Genomic DNA, 23,863 nt, shown 5'->3' with positions numbered 1-23,863 from the left:
TTTTGAGACTTAATATGACATGTTTCAATGGGAGTGTACATGTACATCATAACATGGAAAATGATTTTCCAAATACTCGTCAAAAGCTTGGTGCCAAGATTGAAGAAAGAGTAGTTGCGGCTATGCAAAGATTGATCCAGTGATATTGATGGTTCTTATTATATATTGATCATGACGTTGTTGTATAATGGTTCTTTCATTGCTATATGTAGTAGGTAGCGTCGAGTTGAATGAAAAGCATAAGATAAAATGGTAAACACAAAATTAAAAGGGGAAAACACAATATGAAAACCTCCAGAGGCTAGCAGCTGCTGAGGCGTGGCTGCATTTTAGTCCCGATCGGTATTACAAACCGGAACTAAATGTCCTCCTGCTAGACGTCCCACGACGGTCACGTGAAGCTCTTTTAGTCCCGGTTCGTAACCAAACTTCTGATAGCACACCAGCACTCAGGCGCGAGGAGTGTTGAATGAAAACAGGGCATCAGTCTCCATTTTATCACTCGTGGAAAACATGGCATATTTTTGATAGCACACCAGCACTCAGGCGTTAGTCTCAAACACTTTTCAACGTTATGATTTTTATTGCCAGTGCAACATTTTGATAGTGCAACGTTGAAAAACGTTCTGATAGCACACCAGCACTCAGGCGCGAGGAGTGTGCTATCAGAAGTTTGGTTACCCACAAGTGCTGGTGTGCTATCAGAAGGGGAGATAGTCTCGAACACTTTTCAACGTTATGATTTTCATTGCTATATGTAGTAGATAGCACCAGCACTCAGGTAACTAACATTTTTAAATACACGATGCTTTTTGAATTGTTGTACTGCTCTAAAATTTATTTTTTAAAATAAATCATAAATATATTTTGAAGAAGCCCTTCATTCTTAGGGCTACCCATGAAAAGTCCACTAGACTATGTCAAACACTTTTCAACGTCAATTTTGAAGATTACCCTACTCGTGTGTTTTTCGGCGACAACCCCGTCAAGGTTATTCCTTCCCTCTATGAAACCTGTTTGGGATGGCCATATTGAGTCTATTAGCAGAAATTGTAGTGAGAATCTTGACGCTGTCATTAAGAAGGCATATTAGGTTATTAGCATGAAAGTTGGATGCGTTCAACCTAGCTAGTAATCTACATAGTCAAGCGGGTTTTTCGGTGGCAGTTATTTTCATTTCTTGCTTCCACTCTATTTCTTGTGGACGGAGGAGAGCCATCTGATGTCATATCATGCTTCCACCCGTTTCTTGTGGATGGTGGAGAGCCATCTCCCACTGAAGCAAGGGCTTCCTGGGATTGACTATGATCATATCATGCACCGGCTAGGATGCTTACTGAAGTTAGTTATTTCTACTTTACAATCAGCTAGGTAGCCTCGCTGGCCAAGGCTCGAATTGACTATGATCCAAACACACATGAAAGTGGTTTTGCTGCATCACTTTTCACCGGTGCTGATAGCACACCAGCACTCCGGCGCGAGGAGCAATTGTGGTTCGTCACGCGTGGCATGAGCTCCTTTGGACAGACGTATCTGCACCACCAAATCAACGAGTGGGGTATCTTGTGTTCCTCCTTGGCTACTTGGTGCTAACGGGTTGACTTGAGCAAACAAAATGGGGGGGATGAAGGAATGCTATCGTAATTACACGTGGGAGTGGGAACGACAAGACTTCACCAGAATCATTATTTTTTTACGTTTTTTTGGGAGGAATGCTATCATAATTACACGTGGAAGTGGGTTTACGGGCCACCGCAAAATATTTACAGGCCGGTCCGCGTTTACAGTATCTAGTCTGACAAAAAAACGCCCAAATCCGTATAATCGTTGGAATTTTATAGTTCCGGCGATTATATGTGATCTGTTAGAGATGCTTTAAGAGATATTGCTGAAAAAGGTACTGCACCGGGCGTCAAATTCTTGTTCAATAATTATTAGTCTTGTTCAATATAAAAAGAGACGTGCCATAACAACAAATATTAACCAAAAAGTGCTTTTAAAAACAAAGAAATGGTTTAAAATACAAAGTGTAACAGGAACATTATAGAATAAAAACGTGACCGAGACATCACAAGCAGGGGGGTTGAATACTATAGCAACTACTGCATTTCTTTTGAAGAACATATATAAGCATGTCTAATACGTTTGGCAAAACGTTGCGATGGCTACCCGTGCTAATCGTTTCTCTTTTTCTCCTGGAAATAACATAAGATAAGGCTGCCATGCCCCCACACGCTAACTCCCTGGCTGTTAGAGACGTCTAAGCAAATGTGAGGATGCTTTCCGTTCGTTGATCTCGGGATTGTTGGTAGGTGTGGCATCCATGGATCATATCCTAGGAAAGCCAGCGTCGACCAACAGAAATCTGATGGCTTCGACCCCTCAACATCCGTGGTGGTTGGACGCAGTGGTCTTTCCGTTGCTTCCATCCAGTCGCGGCCTTTCGTTTTCCTCGTTCTCTTTCGTTTGATCCTTTCCGCTTCCCCTACTCACCTGTTGCCGTAACTCTGAAATGCGCAATGCTGCGCTCACGCAAGGAATTTGTACGTGGTCAACATAAGGTGACATTTTTCTGTTGGACGGCATTATGGAAAGGGCCCTCCGAGTTGAATGTGGGGCTAGAGTGATCAGTTTAGGAAGATTAAGTAAGGAGGTGGTAGGCTTACATAGGTGTTGCATTTTTTCTCTCTCTGAAGTACCTCAGCGAAGAACGTCATTGAATATTATCTCTCCGCGTCTTCGTCTGAGTAGCACGCAGTTGCCCATCTTATTGTACTTTTATCTTTGACCGAAACGTCTCAATCTATTTATATCTTTGATTGTTTTGCTGCTGCAAGTTTCCGTTCCGAGAAGATCAAGTATGGTGTCCGTTCCGGCACCCTGCAGAGGAGAAATCTTTTGCTTTTGCTGTTCTTCATACTAGTTTGACAATTAGTGAACAGAATAGAAGAATTGAATATTTATTTTACAGTAGCTACGTCTTATACTACCAAAAAGAAAAATTATGTAGCTACATCTCATGTGGTTGTCTACATCTAGGAGAAGGTTGCGACAGGTAGTACACGGGCTTCCTACGTACTAGTAGTAGTTGCTAGTGTCTTTTCATGGAAATAAAAAAAAAAATCAAAGGTTGACACGGCATACACGCTAACTTCACTGCTAGCTAGAGACGTCCAAATTACTGATGTGAGCATCGATGCTTCTTAAGGTTCGTTGATTTGGGGATTAATTGGTAGGTGCACTCGACGTGCTGGGTCGCTGCTGCTTGTTTCGACACTGTTTCACAATATGACAATCGATAGATCCCTATTGCCGCGGTCTAGCTCAGAGCTAAGTCCGCGTCTTCCTTTCAGTTTGTTTGGTCTACTCCTCTCCTCGCTATCGTCACTCTCGGAAATACCTGAAGCACGTCACTCTGAATATTATCCATCAAACTAGTTCGCCTCTGGCTTAGACATTAATTGGGATAAATTGTGATCATACTTCCTCTGTCTCAAAATAAGTGTGTTAAGCTTACTATAATTTTGTGCTAGAGGGAGTACAATAGATGGTATAGCATAATGCATCAAAGTCTCGGTGTGTAAGTTGATTGACTTTTTCTTCACCACGGATACTTTTCTAGTCCTTTGGATTAACATGCAACAATCGCAATATCATTTCTCACATATTAAACACGGACTAAATTTCCTCTATAACTAACTAATGTGCAATTTTAGTGGACTGAGTACCTTTTTAAAATCCAGTCAACTTCGAATTAGGAAAAGTCAGTTAAGAAGATATACATCTAACTATAAAGGTACACCGCCACCGGCCTCCCCTTCCGGTGATAAAATTTGATTGACTTTGATGTTGTGCTACCCGAATACCCGGTCTAGAGCTCACGGGTAAAATCCAAGGTGACACAAGTCAGTATACCTGGTAATGTTACGCGCAAAAAAAGTATAACTGGTAATGATGATGTTTTTGTGTCGTTACCTTGCTGAAGACATTGCAATTGCTTCAAGCACGTCCAAATTACTGATGTGAGCATCGATGTTTCTTAACGTTCGTTGATTTGGGGATTAATTGGTAGGTGCGCCCGACTGGGTCGTTGCTGCTTGTTTCGACCCTGTCAAGTCTCAACATCCTGGTGCTGGTGGAACACAGTGATCCCTACCGCTGCGTCTACCTCAGAGCTAAGTCGTCGTCTTCCTTTCAGTTTGTTTGGTCTCCTCCTCGCTAGCTATCGTAACTCTGAAATAGCTGGAGCACGTCACTCTGAATACCATCCCCCTATATCTCCATCGGACTAGTTCGCCTCTAACCTAGACCTTGGGATAAATTGTGATCATACGATAGATGGAATAGCATAATGCATCAAGTCTTTTTTTAGGAATCAGCACCAGCTCTGCCTTTTCATATAGAAGAAGAAAAATTGGCTACTTAATAAGAAAAAACGGTCAAAAACCGATACAACAACGACACACATGCCGACCCCGAGGCCACACACTAAACGAGCTGCCGGCTAAGTCATCCTAGCAACCGGAGCCGACACCCAAGGAGGAAGCGATCAAAAGCGTCAATGCCTACTGCAGCCAAGGCCAAAGCTTAGGTTTTCACCAAGAATTCGACTAAGACGACAGGAGGTGTGAAGGGGATCCACACGACGACGCCTTAAAGGAGGGAAACGATGTCCAAGAACGCCATCGATGCCGGCATTAACTGTGGTCAAGCAAGGCTTTTGCCCTGAGCTCACGAAACCCATTGCCACTGCAGCTTGCCGACGTCTATCGCAAGAATCCATGATGCGTCAGAGAGCTTGCCTCCTCCAACAACCAATCACACACGACCGACAGAAACCAGCACAACACCTCCCGTCGTCGTAGCCGCCCCCCTCCTACCACCAATTGCAGCGCCGTCGTGCTGCCATCCTCCACACCACCGCAGCGGAGCAGTAGACCGGCCACAGAGCCTCCGCATGAGACCACACTGACCAGATCCATGCAGCCACCCAGGCACGGGTTCCCTCGTTGGTGGTCGTTGCTCCACCGCCCACAACTGATGTCGCAAGCTAGTCAACATTACTGCCATGGGTTAACCACAGGGGCACGGGGGAGACATCGTCGGCTTGTTGCGACATGTTTCATGTTGCAACCAAAAAAGGCCAACACAATGCATTTTACAGTCCGGTCACGTGATGAACAAAGCGAGACCATGTTGCAAGTTTTTGCCTGCTAGTTGGTTGCAACATGGGCCCTGTTGCAATGGGGCACCCCAATGTTGCTCCCATTTCAATGGGTGACCACAACATAATCCATGTTGCAATGGCAACGGTGCTATCCCATAACTCCAAACAAAAAATCGAATTGTTGTTCTCCCGGTAGATGTTTGGAAAAGAACAACCTCTCGACACGAAGATTGGTCCATACATTAGATCATCTACAATCGGATGCCACTTATCCGTCCCAAACGGTCGGGCAGCCTGCGCGGACACAAAATTGCCACCCAACTGGACACCCAAAACGCAGCACAAACGCCCGGGATGACTCGCAACCCCGTAGAAGTTTACATGCCACGCCTCGGGTTTGAAGTGTTTCCCATGTGGCGGTGCCATCTTGCGTCTGAGCTCCAACGCAGGACTACATTCGATGTGTATTTTTGTAGCCGAGCTCCAAAGCTCGTCGCCATCCGAGGTGTCATAGATTACCTCGGTCTGTGAAAATTTGAAGGAATTCATCCGACTTAAATGCCGGAATAGTCTTTTACGGAGCCAGCCATTCGCATTCGACCTATATGCCGGACTGCTTCCGAGGTGGTGCACCACCTCGGTCTCAGGCTATTTTTTGCGGAATTTATTTCCGATTGGTGTAATTTATTTACTACCGATATGTATAGACAGTAGCCCTCAAGGTATGTATCGGTCTAAAACCCGAGTTGCACCCGAAGGATAAAAATAAAACCGCTGATCCTAGTAGCTCCCGAGACACAGATATATTAGTGAAATCGGCCTCAGGATCAATTCCTTACTTGGCAGCATACTCTAAGAATTAAAACGCGGTTTGTAGTAGCCCCGGGACTCAGATTGGATGCGGCCGACCAACCTAAGGATCGTAATCTCCTCGAAAACTGTGTTGCCCTTGTTGTGTACGTTTTAACAACGCCAAGGTGCAGATTGACAGGAAAGATACCAAACTACGATTTGGAAAAGAATTTTCGGTTGGTGTAATTTAGTCTCCGATGAGCTATATAACCAGTAGCCCCCGAGACTTGGGTTGGGCAATCATATGCATGCATTGCCCCAAATTATTTAAATACAACTCATAAGAAACAATGCATTGGCATGATTCTATATCTTATCTTACCTACTAATAAAACAAACAGTGCTTCTTCCGTACGTCATCCAAATTGCCCTTAAAGTTGACTAAAATTACCCACCAATGCCACCTATAAGTCATAAAAACGTTTCAAACAGAAAAATCTCCGGACTGGGCCGGCCCATGTAGGCACCTCCTATATTACGCTATGGGCGTTGGAAAAAGATGCAGCACACCTGTTTGGGCCGGCCCATGTGTGGGCGCCTGTTTTTTTAGTTTAGTTTTTTTATTTTTCTTTTCAGTTCCATTTTGTTTTTCTACTTTAATTAATTTAGAACTTCAAACAACTTTTTTCAATTTTAAGAAACTGAGAATTTCAAAATAAAATATTCAGAAAAACATATTTTTTTGAGAATATTCAAAAACTACTCAGGAGTTTCGAAAAATGTTTGCATATAAAAAAATATTTAAACTTTGAGAAAATGTCCATAAAATAAAAAAGTCAATGATTTTAAACAAAAGTCCGTGTAAAAATCTTAAAAACAGTTCGTGCCTCTGTTTTTAGTCTCATTTTTTATTTTTATTTTTCTGTTCCATTTTTTAGTTTAAATAATTGAGAACTTTGAAAAACTTTTGCAATTTATAAAACTGGGAATTTTGAAATAAAAGTTTGAAGAAAATATAAAGTGTTTGTGAATTCAAAAAATGCTCAGGATTTTTGTAAAAATATTCGCATATTCAGAAAAATGTTCATAATTTTTAGAACAATGTTGGTGAAAACAATAAAAGTCCATGATTTTGAAAAAAAGTTTGTGTGTTATTTTTTGAGTGCAATTGAAAAAATGTTTACTAATTCAAAAAATGTTCATGCATTTTAAGAAATGTTCTAAAATTTTAAAGGCATTATATGATCAGCATCATTGGAGATTATAATTGTTTTTCTCCCGTTGCAATGCACGGGTCCTTTTGCTAGTTTTAATAAAAGACGATGCATTGACATAGGTCTGGGTCCTTCGGGACCCTTTTGTTAAAAAAAAAAGTTGGCCCTAGAGAGAGAGAGCAGAGTAAATTTATTTACCGGTGCATAATTGGCGAGTGAAGTCTGTCCTCGGAGCATCTCCTTCTCACCCACGCCGACCACCCCTCCTCCCCCGTCCGGCAAACCCTAGCCCGTCGCCGCCGCCAATGGAGGAGGAGGAGGAGGAGGAGGTAGAGATCCGCGACTGGGCGGGGATGCCGTCGGACGCGCTGTTCGCGGTGTTCGGGAAGCTGGACGTGGCCGACATCCTGGCGGGGGCCGGCCGGGCGTGCCGCGCGTGGCGCCGGCTCGCGGACGGCGACGCCGCGCTGTGGCGCCGCCTCGACATGACCCACCACGGCGACATCCTCGAGACCGAGGAGGCCGAGGCCATGGCCCGCGCCGCCGTCGACCGCGCCGCCGGCACCCTCCAGTCCTTCTGCGCCGACACCTTCGTCACCGACGCCCTCCTCGCCTACATCTCCTCCAGGTCTCTCGCCTCTCCCCTCTTCTACATCCCCTGCGATGGGGGATTTTTCTTCCTCTCTCCCCCGAATTTGCTGCCGCTGCTGCTAAATTAAAGTGCATACAACAACTTCTTTAACTGATGGCAAGTCTGTATTCTTTAATTTGTACGTATTCTCTAGTCTTTGTGCGATTCGATGTGCATAGAAAATGTGATGGCTGAATTCTGTCTACTCCGTTGCTTGGGACACAGTAATGTGTGTGGAGCAACACAGAAAATGTGTATGGAGTAGCGCGCCGAAGGTTTGTTTTCCTGGAGGGAATTGGCCTGTTCCCACTAATCTCAGCTAAGATCGGGATTTTTGAGACTGGTCAGAATGTGGGTATCAATGTGCTACTTGGATATAATATAGGGACCGACCGATCTCTAAAACATACAACGATAGGTGAGTCTCAGCATGGAGACTTTACAGGGGTAAAGGCCATCTGAACTTTGTTGTTGCTTTCCAGCAAATTACTTGATGTAAAGGTCTGTAGAAAACCAAATAGCCACTTTGACGGTTGAGTACCATTTTTTTTTCTGATAAAGATGTAGGTTGGCACTGTCCTGATGAGTGACTTCTATGTGTGTTTTTTCTGCTGGTGTTCTTCTCCCAAAGGTAGGCAGTTTCACCGCAAGATTGATGCGTGATTGAATTTGGCATTTCCTACAATCCTGCCTTCGGTAGCTGCAGACTTCTCTGTTAATCTTCCAGTAACTGTTTTTGGTTCATGTATCTTCCAGTACCTTTCACTTGTACACAGTTCTCTCTTGCATTTAGATTATCCAGAAACATGCAACCTTGGAAATTTTCACAATTTTATACAACAATCCAACCCATGTACTTCAGGATGAACGTTTTAGTGTGCCTGCACTTTTCATGTAGTTAACTTACATATTGGGGTGGGCCCACCACCTGGGTTCAAATCATCATTTACTCGAATTGGTTCATATTGATTATACTATTGGAGCCACCACTACAACATTTCCTTGCATAAAAAAAATTAAGGGCGTTACTGAATGCGCATCCAATTTGTAGATCTGTATCGCATAGTGTTAGCAATCAAATCAGCAACTATGCAGTGAAACTGTTACTGGCTACTTTCTGTTATGGTATTGCAACTGTTATAGGTATATCCCCTCACTGAAGCGAAACCACTAAGCTGTCCTTAACTCCATATTCTTGTGATCGTTTCTTTGCTTGGTAAGCGTAGTGGTAGTCAGAGTTGCTATTTTCTTATTGTTGTGTTGATCTTTTGGTGCATTGAAATAAACTGACCCCACTTCTTGACCACCTAAAACATGTCTCGTTGTCCTCTTCTTCTAATGGTTTCACTAGATGTGATATGTTTGGTTGGGCTTCCAGCCAGCTTCCGTCTACCGGCTTCTAAGCCAAAAGCTTCTATTTAGGGGCTTCCGGCTGCAGCTGTGGCTTTCGGCCTTGTCACAGCCATAGCCGAAAGCCACAGCTGCAGCCGGAAGCCCCTAAATAGGAGCTTTTGGCTTCGAAGCCGGAAGCCGGAAGCTGGCTGGAAGCCCAACCAAACACCCCCGTAGAGTTCAGACACAGTATCAAGTCATGTTGTCTTTTGTTTAGAACTGCATGCTGAAGTTCATTTGCATGCGACTGTAGTTAGATTTATTTGAAGACCATGATGAATCTAACAGCATGGAATGTTTTACTTTCACATGGTTATTTCAATCAGTTCTGTGATTCTAGTGTTATTTCTTGTCATGATCTTGGAAAGCATGATTGGGTTTGGCATTAGTGTAAATGTTTGTGTTAGATAAGAACTTGCCAGGTCTCAATGCAGGGCATCCTTGCTGAAGAGCCTTCAACTGAGCCTGTGTGATGAAGTATCCAACGAGGCACTGGCAGAGGCAGTCAAGGGCTTTCCTCAGCTAGAGGAGCTGGATATCACATTCTGCTCACTGAACAGCAACGTGTGCGAGTCAGTCGGCAGAGCCTGCCCACGCCTGAAATCCTTTCGGCTGAACGAGCGCTGGACCATGCTCCAAAGGGGGTTCGCGGCCTTCGAGGGCATGGACGATGACACGGGAGCGCTCGGGATCGCAAGCAGCATGCCCGAGCTCCGAGACCTCCAGCTGATCGGCAACAACCTGACCAATGTGGGGCTGGCGGCGATCCTTGACAACTGCCCCCGCCTCGAGTCCCTTGACGTGCGCCGCTGCTGCAACCTCCAGATGGACGATGCCATGAGGTCCAAGTGCGCCAGGATCAGGAACCTCAGGCTTCCCCAGGACTCCATCTCTGACTTCAAGTACCGGGCATACATCGCCAGCAGTGATGACTACCCTGGTTCCGACTTCGAGGTCGACGTGTATGATGATCTGCTGGACGTGGTCACGGACGAGGAGGACGCTGAGTTCGATGACATGGATGACTATCTCGACGAAGCGGGCTCGGACGCTGACATGTACGATGATGTGTTTGGTGATGTTTGAAGGAGATGAAATGATGTGGGTGTTTCCCTGTGTCTGTGTCGAAACTCTTGAAGCTAGCCTCTCGCGCTTTGGTACCGGATGTCGATCCGCTCATGTTTCCGTCTCCTCCTGTTTGTTAACTAATCTACTCTCTTGCTGTGAAATCGGGCTAGTTTTCTCTCTGCTATTGTAATTTTATGCCGCACTTGTGAACTGCCACTCAATAAAACTGCATGTAAATTAAGTATTGACGCCAATGTTATATGTTGTGTTTGGTTGATTTACTAGTGTTTGTAAATTAAGTATTGACGCCAATGTTATATGTTGTGTTCGATTGATTTACTAGTGTTTGCCTCGAGGCTATTGAAATCGTGTTGAGCTGAATCTGTTCAAGTTAGCGCATGAAAAGATCGCAAGCTTATGCAATTGTGTGTTGAACTGGATCTATGTAAGTTAATGTCATAAAGGAGGCAAGCTTTTGCAGTTGTTGCTTGAAATAACCAAATGCTGGCTTGTGTGTCCGGTCACAGATGAATACTTCTGTGGAACCGTTGCGACGTGGCTGGTACGAAGAAGAAAACGAATTTTCAGAGCACGTTATGTCAACAGCTTGAAAATCACATTCAGGAAAACTTGATTTTTTTTCTTTACATGAATATGTATGGGTGTCCTGGTAATTTTCGTTCAATGATAGGCTGCACAAACGAACATGAAAAATCCAGCCTAAAAACAAGCACATTCTTTGCATGTATTTTTTCCTTTTTATATCCCACATACAAACACGTATGTTGATGAAGCTTTTACAGTAATAAATCAAAAAAATTGAACCACGAAAATTTAACAGTTTCAAACTTGAAAAATAACGTGCTCAATGTGGCCGTGCTCCAAAAGCGACTTACGATGATAACTTAGCAGTTGCTATATAAGTATACATATATGGAATCAGAATAACTCCAAATGTCATGCCCATATTTCCAAGGACCTACACCACTTACAAGACACTGAAGACTTTCACGTTTTGACGAAAGGCTACGCACTGACCTGACTATATATCACAACACAATAACACGGGGAAACCATTCCTTCGGACAACTATGCAATACAGAAACGGCTATGCGCTACGACCTACGGCTAAGTAACCTATCGCTGGCTGCTGGGACTAGGCTTATCATCTACCAGGTGTAACAACATCCAGAGGACACGCAAGGCATGGCCTGAGCGAAACAAGGCCCTTGAATATACATGATCTCTTGCGCAACTATCCACTTTCTTGGCAGGCAGGATGCCATCACTTCCGTCCTGTTGCGATTCTTGGCTTTCCTTTCACCTCGGCTTCCTGTTCAGAAATGAGGCAAGTTGTTGAGTGCCAAAAGATTAACATGATAGCAAAATAAAAACAGGCATGGATATCAGTGATATCGATGATCTCAAAAATAGAAGATTTTTTTTATGGTGATATCAACACTCCGAAACTACCTGGGGACTGTGGAGGTAGATGGACGTCTTTGCGTTTGCAGGATTATGGTTCTCGGCACCACGGCTCCAGTCATAGCACACCTGCTCTCCAGGAGTGGTAGTTATGGTTATGTAACCTCTAGGTCGTATTCAGAACTTAAAATTCAATGACACTATGACCACATAATTCGCTTAGCAGTTCAATAGGAATATCAATTGTTTAATCGAGCTGAAAAATCAGGAGCTGACATGCCACATAACTTAACTCGCCCGACTGAAAAACATGGCGATATCAAGGCACTTAAAAGGATCAATTGACTTACCCCATAAGCAAATATTGAGCCATCATTATTGAAGCTACTGCAAGGAATGGGTTGAGGACAACGACTAAAAGCCTGTACAAAAGCAGTGTAGGAAAAATGTAAGAATATGTTATCTGCAACATAAAGGAAGGTGTATGATAAATGAGAGAACTGAAGCAATAAACTTGGGCACACCCAGATAGCCGTCTATCCTAAGCAAGTAAGCAACTGTCAGAATGCAACACTGAGTATGTTATGCCTGCAAGCTAAAATGTTACCCAATGACAAATTATACAGATGCCTCTTACTGCAGAGGTTCCATGCCATTGAGTAATAAATTTGTAATATGCTTTTATCAAGGATAAAAAGAAGCGCATACTAAATGCCAAAAAAGGGCAGGATGACAAGACTGGGAAAATCAGAATCGATGATGACATTTATGAACTAGTGTTTTTTTCTGCTCACAACCACGATAATGACTTGGTGAATTTATTAGCTTGGGATCGGGTTGATTTCCCGCTATGCATGCGCATCCACAAAGAATTTATATGCAGATCATCAATATGTCCACAGACCACATCAAAGTAAAGCCATCTTGAAATCATTGAATACCAATCAAGAAAGCATAAACCAACAAGAGCGAAAAAAACAGGGGGAAAAAACAGGAATAGACAAACCTTAAGTCTCTGCTTGCTATCCTTATCCCAGAAGTTGAAAGCACCATCAGATCCAGCTGTGGCAAACGTGTGATGAACCTGTGCCAAGTGGTAGATAACATGAGATCCCAGATATAACTTCACTAACTGAATTTCCATGCTTCAAAATTATCACAAGTCAGTTGGCAATGGTTGTTGCATTTTCCAGTGAAATATAGCCAACAAGCACACTCAACTAAATGGATGTAAAGTATCATCACCCAAGCATATACCAATCCAATGAATAAGACGCCAAAGTTAGCAAAAGAAGAAGTAGAAATACTGCTTCTCTTCGATGTGCCAGTAACAAATAGGTACGATTTCGAGTTGCTCAACTGAGCTGAAGGTACTGTTGGGATTTTATTTTGCAACATATTTCTTGATCAATTTGGAGTAGTTTACTAACATATGTATGACTACAAGCATAGTGGTTAATATATTGGGCGAAGTTTGGTATCTGTATCGAATAAACCTCAACACATCTTGTGGAAGACAAGAACTGAGCTTTCAGTATTCTACAAATCATGATGACGGAGACATAGTGACTAAAACTCAACAGTAGTCTCCATTAGCATTTTGCATAATAGCAAAAGTGGACTAATGCAATACAAGAATGGCACACAGATAAATAAGGAGTGAAGAGAGAACAAGATAAGAGAAAGAGAGATCTTACAGGGTGAAAGTTGAGCGAATTGACAGAGAAAATGTCATTTCCTTCCCTGTGACATTTGAATGTGAAGTTTTTGCTTTGCTGTGAATCATCAATATGATGCACACCAACTCTTCCTTCTATGGAACCCACCTTTAAACAAAATCAGGTGTCAGTTGCATGTAAAAAATCCTTTTTCCCAAGTCATATGGAAAGAACAATAAATAAAACAAGAACTATTGCCAGGTATCGACCAGCTTTATCCAATATAGGCAGTTCATTGATGTAGAAAAGGATCATTGTGTAACAGAAAATTTTGATTGATCAAAGCCCATGATGAAATCACCACCCACTATAAAAACACCCACAAGCAGGTGAAGAATAGGCAAATGCGGAACTACATACATTTAAAGATCTGCAGATAAAAAACAATTGCTTAAAGCCTTGGATGGTTTTACTATTTGTACATTGGCATGACCTTGTGTTCAGAATAGCTTTAACTGCTATAGACTAAGATCCGTTCTACAGTTCTGGTGAAGGAAATTGTTTGCAACACAGTTGGGAGTTGGTCAAAATATTAAGGTAAACTGCATCCTCTGCTCTTATGTAGCTTTTGTGACTAACTAGAAAGATTCCAATTAGTATTAACATTCCTAGTATTATGCCCTCCGTCCAGATATACAAGGCATATTTTGACTTCTCGGGTTCAATCCTTGGACATATTTTGACTTCTCGGGTTCAATCCTTGGACATAAATTTGTTTTATCAAAATCATAACAAAGTAATATTGAAAACGAATCCAATGCTATCAATTTTGTGTCACATAAATGATAAATCACATATTATAGGATTTGTAGTCAGTTTTGTTTGATTTCACAATCAATAAATGCCTTATTTATCCGAACAGAGGGGTAGGAAGTTTGAAATGCAGATCACTAAAGGAACAACACCCATTAAACTGCAAATTATGGCAGGCCAACGTCTAAAGCTAATTAGAGTAAGGTTGTAACTTATTGACCAAATGTTTAAGGCCAAAACTCAAGCTAGGTAAAAACAACATAATTGGGCAACATAAATAATTATGATGGGGTAGGTAGAGAAGAACATATGATTAAACTTCAAAGCATAGTAACAGGATAGGTAGAGAAGAACATATGGTTAAACTTCAAAGCATAGTAACAATCAGTTATGTATTCAAATAACGGAAGTTTTGGTTTGGTGTTGTAATGCTGAGAGTAAAAGACACAAGAAAATATGGCATTACCAGGAATCCTTGTTGATCTGGAAATGCAGCAACACACCGTGTCTGGTATTTCAGAGGCGATTGAATACGCTTAAACTCAGTCTAATATCATACCAGAGATGAAATTAAGTAAGTCAGTTCAAAATATAACTCAATGACAGTAAAAGCATGAGCACAACCACCAAAAGAACTGGAAAAAAATGAGCACATGCATGGTCAGTTAGGAAACAAAATGACCTGAGGATTCTGCAAGTTGAAGATCACGATATTGCGATCAGCGGTTCCAACAATCATAAGGGGATAATTCACAGCAAGAGCGTAGCAACGATCTGGAAGTTGCTGAACATGAGCTGGATTTGCTTGTCTTGTGTCCCAATACCTACAATAGTATATAACGGTCAGCATTGACAGCGGAGTAGAAATAAGTCATGGTCATCAGGATCAGAGGTAAGTTGTAATGTGACAAAAGACCAAAGCACCACCCAAATGTATTAGTCTCAGCATGATACAAATAATGTAAGACAAGCAGACAACACAAATACTCAACGCAAGTGCCACATGGGATATACGTATCAGAGGGGGAACCCTGCATCCAGACCGCCTGCTGGACTGGAGTTACCCAGGAAATCCTAGTACTAGTCAGTTTCAGCATGTCCTTGTTCCAATCTGTTTTGGCATGTTTGAGTCCTAGATGAGTTTAGCCAGAGCCAGTGCCCTACATGGTGTCTTTAAGTTGCAGCATTCAGTTTAGGGAAAAGTCTTAGTCCATTTTTGCTTCTGAGTCATATATGTGGGCCAGCCTCTATAAAATGAAGCAACCACATTTCTTATGAATCAGCTATGAAGTGTAATCCCCAATCTTTATTTCTCTAGTTCTGCCTTCCCTAATTCCAGCTCTCTGTCCTTTGCACCACTTCTGCTATCACGGGTATGCCGACAGGTCACCACAAGGATCCTGGCCTGTGGCTTCCTGCCTACAACGATTATCGCCTATGCTCAATTTATGGTCATGACAGCAAGCATATTATTTAAACTGTCAGCCAGAACCTTACTTGATGTTCTTTAATGATCTTCATAAAGATTATGCTAAAACTCAAAATGAATATTTCTAATATTAATCGCATGATGTTTATTTTTTTAGTATAGTAACTGCCTGCATCAATGGTTACTTTTATAGCAACTTCCACCATAAGAAAAATTCATTGCAGCCATAAATAGTGCAGACGATACCCAGAAAGTGCACAACCTTTGACAAGAATCGGGCAATATGATTCAGCAAGTAGTATAAAACTCTTAGGTTCAAAGAGGGCATACAAAATGAGTGAATATAAACAGACCTTCTACAATGTTTGATTAGTGCTGGTGAAATTATATAATTGCAGTTTCTTCATAAATAGCATGGAATCTATTAAAACTGGACAATGACCAGATGAAGTACAGAAAGATACTAAAAATAAGACGAACCCCATAACACAAAACGGCCATAAATAACGATTTAGGAGCAGACATGGGTAATATGCGCTCAATTTCCAAGTAAAGAATACTGAGGGTGGAGAGGATTATATTGTTCTTGCACCTTAGTGTCTTATCCCAGCTTCCAGAGACAAGAAGATTCATCTGAGAAATCCAAGCGACCTCCTTGACAGGTGCATCATGCATTGCAACCGTCTGAGCCTGCCCACCAGACAGCAGAGGCCACATTTTGACCTGTTTATCACAGCCTCCAGAGAAGACAGTGGTACCATCATCTTTCCAGGCTGAGCAGAGCACCTGATGCAAGGAAACAAATCGATCATCGCACCAAGTAAACAGGTGAGAAACCACTCTAATGTGGAATATGGAAGTACACTACACTCAGGAGAAATATGTTTAAAATCGTACTGGCTGATCATGTGATATGGATGCCTTTGGCTGACTGTTACCGTTACCTATCTCCCAACACCTCACCTGCACAAAACTCAAAAGACAATCCCAGTAAGATACATCACAATGACGAATGCTGGCTGAAAATTACAGGAGAAACAAAATTACCTGGTTATCCCAGGAAGTTGCCACCAGAAGATTACTCTTGGGGCTAAAACTGAGGCTTGAGAGGGAGTCACCTGGATTAGGCAGGACCTGCATTTGAAAGCAACCGTTGCAGAGAACATGTGGCGTTTACAGAATGACAATACGCAAAAATTAAAAGCAGGACAAATATGGACACGAAAAGTATCACACCTCAAATGACTTGTTTGGATTCGCGTTTGAGGTAAGGCTGGTTAGAGTTGCCATCTCTCCTTCTGCGATCCTCCAAAATCTGGAAAACAAATATGTCACAATACAATGACCATGAGAAGCAGGTAACAGAAATCAGCACGTGGAGCCTCCCACACACACGAGAGCATAAATAACAACTTAAAGTAGCCCAGCCTACAAAAACTGAATGGTTTCGACAGCCCACGGTACCAGAACCGGTGTTCAACATTAGGGAAGTCATTACTGAAGTTTGTACTGCACCACAAAAGCACCACGCAAAAACCAGCATAAACGCTATCCCCTGGTATGTGCCGCAACAGCGTAGGTCCAAAACTCGGTATAACGTCTGGTCATAAAACCTGGGATCGCTCCACTACAAATGCCTACGCCCCGGCCACCCGATTCCCACCACCCGAGAGTGAGACCACCATGAGGCAGCCTCGCAAACCAAGCGCGCCCCAAGTTTAAACCACAGAATCACCACACACGAAAACCAGCATAAACGCCACCCCCTCGTGCGCGCCACAACATCGTCAGTCCAAAATTCGGTAAACGTGTAACAATACGAGCTGGTGGGGTGGGGATAAAACCCGGGGCATCGCTCGACTAGAAACGGCCACGCCATGACCACCCGATCCCCAACACCCCACGGTGAGATCACTAGCAGGCAGCCACAAAAGTTTGTACCACAAAATGAACGCTCAAGAGCCGGCATAAACTATATCTCCTCCCTGCAGGCCCGAAATTCAGTGAATGTTAGCCTGCGGAATGCCTGCATCCGCGTGATGGTAAGACGAGCTGGCGGGCATGCAGCCTGGGAACACTCGGCCTGCGGACGCCTGCACGGCTGCACCCCCGGGCCACCCAATCCCCACCACGGCGGCGGAATCATTAGCAGGAGGCAGCCCCAAACTTGCCCTCTCGGCCTGGCCAGCGCGGGTGGGGGGTAAAGGTCGAGCCGTCTTAGCTAGGCGAGCGGGGGCGGCTGGATGGGGCCGATTTGGTCCGGAGGCCGCCGGATCAGAGCTTCCCCCCGAAGCCAAACCAGCGGCGCGGGCAGGAGCATTGCGCCGGGGCCGCGCGGGCGGAACCCTTGCTGGCTTGGAGACGGCGCGAGCTGGGCGGCGGGGAGGGGAGGGGAGGGCTTACCTGACTGCCGGACGGACGGACGGAGGGCTGCCGGCGGCGGCTGCGAGTGGGGAGTGGCGGAGGGGAGGAAGGTTCTCGAGTCGCGTGGGAGGAGACGAGATGAAGTATGATACGAAGGGGCGATGAGACGAGATGTGTATAGGCTTTCGTCGCGTCGCGGGGGATGCACGCTGGGTTCCTTCCAAAGAAATGGCTTGATCGGCACGCTGGGGTGGTTGAGGGGGATGTTTTTTTTTTTAAAAGAAAAACACTTAAAATAAAGGGCAGTGCTAGGCGCCGGCGCGCCGGTCGCGCAGCAGCCGTCAGATCTGGTCGCGCGAGCCCCCACCGCCCGCCATCCTCCCACGCGCCGCCGTCCCCGCACGCGCCTAGCCCACGCCGACGCCCCAGCACGCGCCGACCGCCTCGCCTCACCTCCTCACCGCTGGCCGCCTTCCACCGTCGGTCGCCGCCGGTCGCCGCCCTCACCTATGTCACCTTTCTGTGCGTTTCTAACCTCCGTGGATGTAGCAGCGTGCGCTCATGGTTGCAACCCCTTGTAAAAAATAATACGGTTGCAACAAAACAGAACGACAAATGTAGCAAAATTGTATACTGGTTGCAGCATTTTCCATCATGGTTGCAATTCGCCCATGTCAACGGTTGTAGCAAAAAAACAATACGGTTGCAACAGAAAAGAATGACTGCTGTATCAAATTTGTATAATGGTTGCAACATTTTTTCATCATGGTTGCAACTCCGCCTACAAACTTCGGCGAAGTTTGGTTGCAACTCTCATGGACGTGGTTGTAACTTCTTTTATCAACGGTTGTAGCAAAAAAACAATACGGTTGCAACAGAAAAGAATGACTGCTGTATCAAATTTGTATAATGGTTGCAACATTTTTTCATCATGGTTGCAACTCCGCCTACAAACTTCGGCGAAGTTTGGTTGCAACTCTCATGGACGTGGTTGTAACTTCTTTTATCAACGGTTGTAGCAAAAAAACAATACGGTTGCAACAGAAAAGAATGACTGTTGTATCAAATTTGTATAATGGTTGCAACATTTTTTCATCATGGTTGCAACTCCGCCTACAAACTTCGGCGAAGTTTGGTTGCAACTCTCATGGACGTGGTTGTAACTTCTTTTATCAACGGTTGTAGCAAAAAAACAATACGGTTGCAACAGAAAAGAATGACTGCTGTATCAAATTTGTATAATGGTTGCAACATTTTTTCATCATGGTTGCAACTCCGCCTACAAACTTCGGCGAAGTTTGGTTGCAACTCTCATGGACGTGGTTGTAACTTCTTTTATCAACGGTTGAAGCTTTTTTATGCCGTTTGAAGCTTTTTGCATACCGCTTGTAGCTTTTTTTTAATACATGCATACACATAGATCAGTCCATGGCAGGAGGCAGCTATGTCATCTCCCCTGTGGCTCGGCCCGAGCACCAGTGATGGTGGTTTTGCAGCAGCGCCGGCGAAGGGTACGAGGGCGTGCGGCGGTGCCTGCGGGGGAGGGGGTGTGACATCCTCGACTTTTGCTACAGTGATTATTATAATTAAGCTACAGTGATCAACAGCTAATGATGCCACGTCATCGGATTCCCATCTCAGACCCGCGTGGATTCGCGTCTGTCCGGATCCAAAATTTTGAAAGCAAAGGAAAGCACTTTATCGGTTCATTACAAGTATTAAAAGGATATATATATAAGAGGAAAGTATTAAAGAAATAATAATGATAAAAGAAAGAAAGAAAACTGAAAAAAAGAAATAATAAAAAGGGAAAAGGTAAAACAAAACAAAACAAATCAAAAAAAAGAACAACCCCCCTGGCCCAACTGGGCTCAAGGCCCAGCCGGCCACCTCCCGCGCCCCCTCCCGCCAAACCCTAGCGAGAGGCGAGCCCCTCCCTCGCTACTCCCACCGCCGCCGCCAGCCACCCCCCCCCTCGTGGGGGGCCCCACCCCTCACCGACACTCCCTCTCTCTCTCGGTCCTCCCACCCCACGAGAGACAACCCCCACCCCCACGACCCTCTCTCCCACGAGAGCCCCCAACTCCCTCCCGTGGCCTCCTCGCCCCAGATCCCCACCTCGCCCCCTCCCTCGGCCGGCGGCCTCCCCTGCCTCCCGCCGGCGAGCTCCCCCGCCGGCCTCCTCCCTCCACCGGCCCTCCTCCCGCGGCGAGCCCCCCCCTCCCTGGCCGGCGCGCCACCTCCTCCCGCGGCGAGCCTCCTCCCTGGCCGGCGAGCCCCACCTCGGCCGGCGGCCCCTCCTCCTTCCGTCGGCGAGCCGCCCGCCCCTCGGCCTCCACCCCGCCGGCAGGGGGCCCCGGCTGCCTCGGCCTCCACCTCGGCCGGCCTTCCTCGGCCCGTTCACCACGCCGGCGAGCCCCTCTTCCACCGGGCCTTCCCTACGCCTCTTCCTCGCCGGATCCGGCCGGTTCCCCTCGCCGGCGCGTCACCATCATCACCGTCCCCTTCATCACCGGAGCCGCGTCGCCGTCTCCACCGTCACTTTCGTGCGAACTCCGGCTTCACCGGGCCGTCACGTCACCGTCGGTGAGCCCCTCCTCGGGCTCCTCCCACCTTGTCGTTCTCCTCGACGTCCCGGTTCCGTTCCGGCAAACGGGGCCTCGATCCGTCGACGGTGGACTCCGGTAGGAGGATTTGAAGTTTGTGTTCTTCTAGGTGGAGTTAGAGAGAGTTCTCTGTCTCTGTTAACAGAGAGAGATGAGTGTTGTGAGAGAAAAGAAAAATGATTAAAAACAAATGTTGTATTCCGTATGTATGTATGTATGTATTCGATACCCGTATTATGTATGTATTTGCGTATATAGGCATGTGGAGAGATACGACATTTGTATGTTTATTTATTTGTGATTTAAAATGTGTATTTGGCCTTAGGCCACTTACCGGTGGGGCCAATGCACCGCTGTCTATGACAGGGAGGCCCCACGCGAGAGTTAATATAAATAATAATAATAATAATGTTTTATTAAATAAATAAATAGATAAATTAGTTAAATTAATTAATTAACATAATTAGAGTATGACACGCGGGTCTCCCACTAAATTAATCTGATTAATTAATAATTAATCTTAATAAAAACTTGTGCCTATGACGTACGGGACCCGCTAGTCAGTTGACCGGTCAAACGTTGATGTCAGCCTGACATCGTGATGATGTCATAATAGGATTTTATTAAATCTTTTAAATCTGTTTTTAATTCCTAAATAATTAATAAAACTTTGAAAATTAATATTAAATAATCCGTAAGTCAGATCAAAATATTTTCAACATGAAAGTTGATCAGCAAAGCGAGACGAACCCGGATACACGGTCTGTTCGTCTGTCACGCGTCCCTAGCATAGCAAACATGGAACTTTTCCATCGTTTCCAGTATAACCGGTAGTAGCCCGAGACCCGGAAAATATCGTCAGATATTCTTCCGACCCGTCTATGACGGATGTTGCTGCGTTAGCTCATGTCTAGCCTGCATATTTCCATGTCATGCTTTGTGTTGCATCGGTGCTATTATTTATTGTTTCTTCCCCCTCTTCTTACCGGTAGACCCCGAGACTGACGCTGCTGCCGGGTACATCTACGACCCTGCCGATCAGTCCTTTGCCGCAGAGCAGCAAGGCAAGCAAACCCCCCTTGATCATTCCTATATCGCCTATGTCTTTCTTCCTACTGCTTGCATTAGTATTTTGCTACTGTTGTAGTTAGCTCCTATATCTGATGCATAGCCTGTTTTTGATGAACTGCTACTTTCAGTCCTGTACCTTTAATATGCCTAGTATAGGTGGAGCAGTCATCCCCTCTGACCCCGTAGCTCAGTTGCCCCGCTTGTTTTCAAATCTCGATCTCTGATCGACGAGCCAGACCCGACTCAGCACATTCACCCCCCCCTTCGTTGTACGACGCTATAGGGATACTATCGGGTACCGAGGGTGACACCTCGCTAAGTACTCCTGATGATATCTCTGTAGTATAGCTAGTCGGTCGTGGTTATCGAGGGTGATTCCTCTTTCACCATTCCCGATGACGCCTCTGTCGTGCCACCCCGCGAGTGTGGGACCCCCGAGGGTGATTCCTCTAAGCCCACCTTGACGGGTACATCGTTCGGAATCCAACGAGGGTGATACCTCGGATTCCCCCGATGTTACTACCACACAGTTACTCGACCATGTTACTGGGATCTTCGGTGATTAGTTGTAAGACGGGTGGATTCCCGCGAGACTGTGTTGCTGATCTAATTAAAATGCTAATGGATTTGGGTATTTGATCTGGGTTGGTCGGAGACCTTTTCGCACTAACCGGCTATGCGGGAAGAATTATGGGTACTCGGCGTCGCGGTATCAGCCGAAGCTTTTCAGATGCCAGCAGTGTAGCGGCGCGCGCCCGAGTGGTCCCGAGATGCATCGCGCTTGTGATTAAGGGATGCTAGGACTGACGTCGGCCGCCCACGCCACGTGCAGGAGCGTGAAGGGGAACTGGGTCCATGAACCCTTTGTGCTTAGGATTTAGACCGGTGGGCTGTCCTCTCTGATTAGTCTTAGGTGGGGCTGCGACGTGTCGATATTCCGAGGCCGGGCAGGACCCAGAAAAGTATGTCCGGCCAGAGTGTTATCGAGCGTGACGGGACATGTGGTGCACCCCTGCAGGGATGAAAATTAACTATTCGGATAGCCGTGTCCACGGTTACAGGACGACTTGGAGTTGTGCCCCGATCTTATACAACTACAATTGTTACTTAACTGGAATTAGTTTGCCTCGGGATTGCTTCCTCGCAGGGAGTCGAGGGAGGATCTTTAGGCGTGACCTCACTTTAATTTTGCTGCAACAATATGACTATTAATGTTTTACCCCTGTTCTACTCTCGTCTATTGCTGCAAGACCCTGAAGATGCTAGTCTTCGATAGGACTAGGTCTTCTCTCTCTATTCTCGCATTGCTGCAGTCAGTCCACATATAACCCCCCCTTCTTTGATACTGATGCATAATTAGAATAGTTCTGATGTAAGACTTGCGAGTACTTTGGATGAGTACTCACCGCTGCTTTGCTTCCCCCTTGTCCCCTTGATCCGTTTGCTGCGACCAGATGATGAAGCCCAGGAGTTGGAGGTCCCCGCCGCCGACGACTGCTACCCCGACGGTGCCTACTACTACGTGGAGGCCGCTGATGATCAGGAGTAGTTAGGAGGTTCCCAGGCAGGAGGCCTCGCCTCGTTCGATCGTTGTATCTTTTGTGCTAGCCTTCTCTAAGGCACCCCATGTTGTTTTATGTCTGTACTCAGATATTTGTTGCTTCCGCTGACTCGTGTGTTTATCGAGCTTTCATATTCTAGCCCTCGAGGCCCCTGGCTTGTAATATGAAGCTGATGTTATTTTATTTGTGTCTAGAGTTGTGTTGTGATATCTCCCCGTGAGTCCTTGGGTTTGATCGTACGCATTTGCGTGTATGATTAGCGTACGATTAAGCCGAGGGCGTCACAAGTTGGTATCAGAGCCAACTGCCTGTAGGTAGCCCCCTTTCCAACTCCTTGGCCGAAGTTGAGTCTAGTGTTTGAAAAACTTACTAACACTGATGTTGTGGCTTACGGGCCCACATCTCAATTGGGTGGTATTAGTATCTTTTACTCCTTTTCTATACTCTGGGCTCTACTTTCTCTTCTCTTTCGGGTCAAAGATTTTACTAACTCTAACATTAGGTTCTCGAATCACATCAATCCGGAGCGCTGGACTATCTACTCTTTTTCTCCTGAATATGTATTACACACACTGTCATTGACATCCGTCAATCTTATTTTCAGATGCGTCCCGCAAGACAGCACGTGCGCCTGACGCAGGCCACTGAGACGACTGGGTTCCTGGCCATTT

At 45.2% G+C, this 23,863-nt stretch overlaps 2 protein-coding genes across 2 annotated transcripts; one reads left to right on the top strand and one right to left on the bottom strand.

Annotated features, from left to right (window-relative positions):
• The first annotated feature begins 7,341 nt into the window (after positions 1 to 7,341).
• Positions 7,342 to 10,541, top strand: LOC123443280 (putative F-box/LRR-repeat protein 23). The gene is made up of 2 exons (XM_045119649.1): positions 7,342 to 7,801; positions 9,631 to 10,541. The coding sequence occupies exons 1-2, from the start codon at positions 7,479 to 7,481 to the stop codon at positions 10,280 to 10,282; spliced, it is 975 nt and encodes a 324-aa protein (XP_044975584.1). The 5' UTR covers positions 7,342 to 7,478; the 3' UTR covers positions 10,283 to 10,541.
• A 615-nt stretch (positions 10,542 to 11,156) lies between these two features.
• Positions 11,157 to 18,154, bottom strand: LOC123443201 (protein RAE1). Its single transcript, XM_045119536.1, has 12 exons — positions 17,993 to 18,154; positions 16,826 to 16,904; positions 16,637 to 16,723; positions 16,487 to 16,552; positions 16,182 to 16,375; positions 14,843 to 14,984; positions 14,627 to 14,707; positions 13,387 to 13,515; positions 12,696 to 12,773; positions 12,040 to 12,111; positions 11,738 to 11,818; positions 11,157 to 11,597 (listed from the first exon to the last, which is right to left on the bottom strand). Exons 2-12 carry the CDS (start codon positions 16,877 to 16,879, stop codon positions 11,550 to 11,552), a joined length of 1,032 nt encoding a protein of 343 aa, XP_044975471.1. The 5' UTR covers positions 16,880 to 16,904; positions 17,993 to 18,154; the 3' UTR covers positions 11,157 to 11,549.
• Between the last annotated feature and the right edge of the window lie 5,709 nt (positions 18,155 to 23,863).

The sequence above is a fragment of the Hordeum vulgare genome, chromosome 1H, assembly GCF_904849725.1.
Source record: "Hordeum vulgare subsp. vulgare chromosome 1H, MorexV3_pseudomolecules_assembly, whole genome shotgun sequence".
Taxonomy (NCBI): domain Eukaryota; kingdom Viridiplantae; phylum Streptophyta; class Magnoliopsida; order Poales; family Poaceae; genus Hordeum; species Hordeum vulgare.
This window is presented reverse-complemented; position numbering and strand designations above follow the sequence as displayed.

Excerpts from the sequence above, each read along its gene's own strand:
- LOC123443280 (XM_045119649.1), top strand. The coding sequence starts at position 7,479 with ATGGAGGAGGAGGAGGAGGAGGAGGTAGAGATCCGCGACTGGGCGGGG. Across the intron at positions 7,802-9,630 it reads CTCGCCTACATCTCCTCCAG|GGCATCCTTGCTGAAGAGCC; the intron begins GTCTCTCGCCTC and ends GTCTCAATGCAG.
- LOC123443201 (XM_045119536.1), bottom strand. The coding sequence starts at position 16,879 with ATGGCAACTCTAACCAGCCTTACCTCAAACGCGAATCCAAACAAGTCA. Across the intron at positions 16,553-16,636 it reads CAACTTCCTGGGATAACCAG|GTGAGGTGTTGGGAGATAGG; the intron begins GTAATTTTGTTT and ends AGTTTTGTGCAG. Across the intron at positions 16,376-16,486 it reads CCATATCACATGATCAGCCA|GTGCTCTGCTCAGCCTGGAA; the intron begins GTACGATTTTAA and ends TCCTTGCATCAG.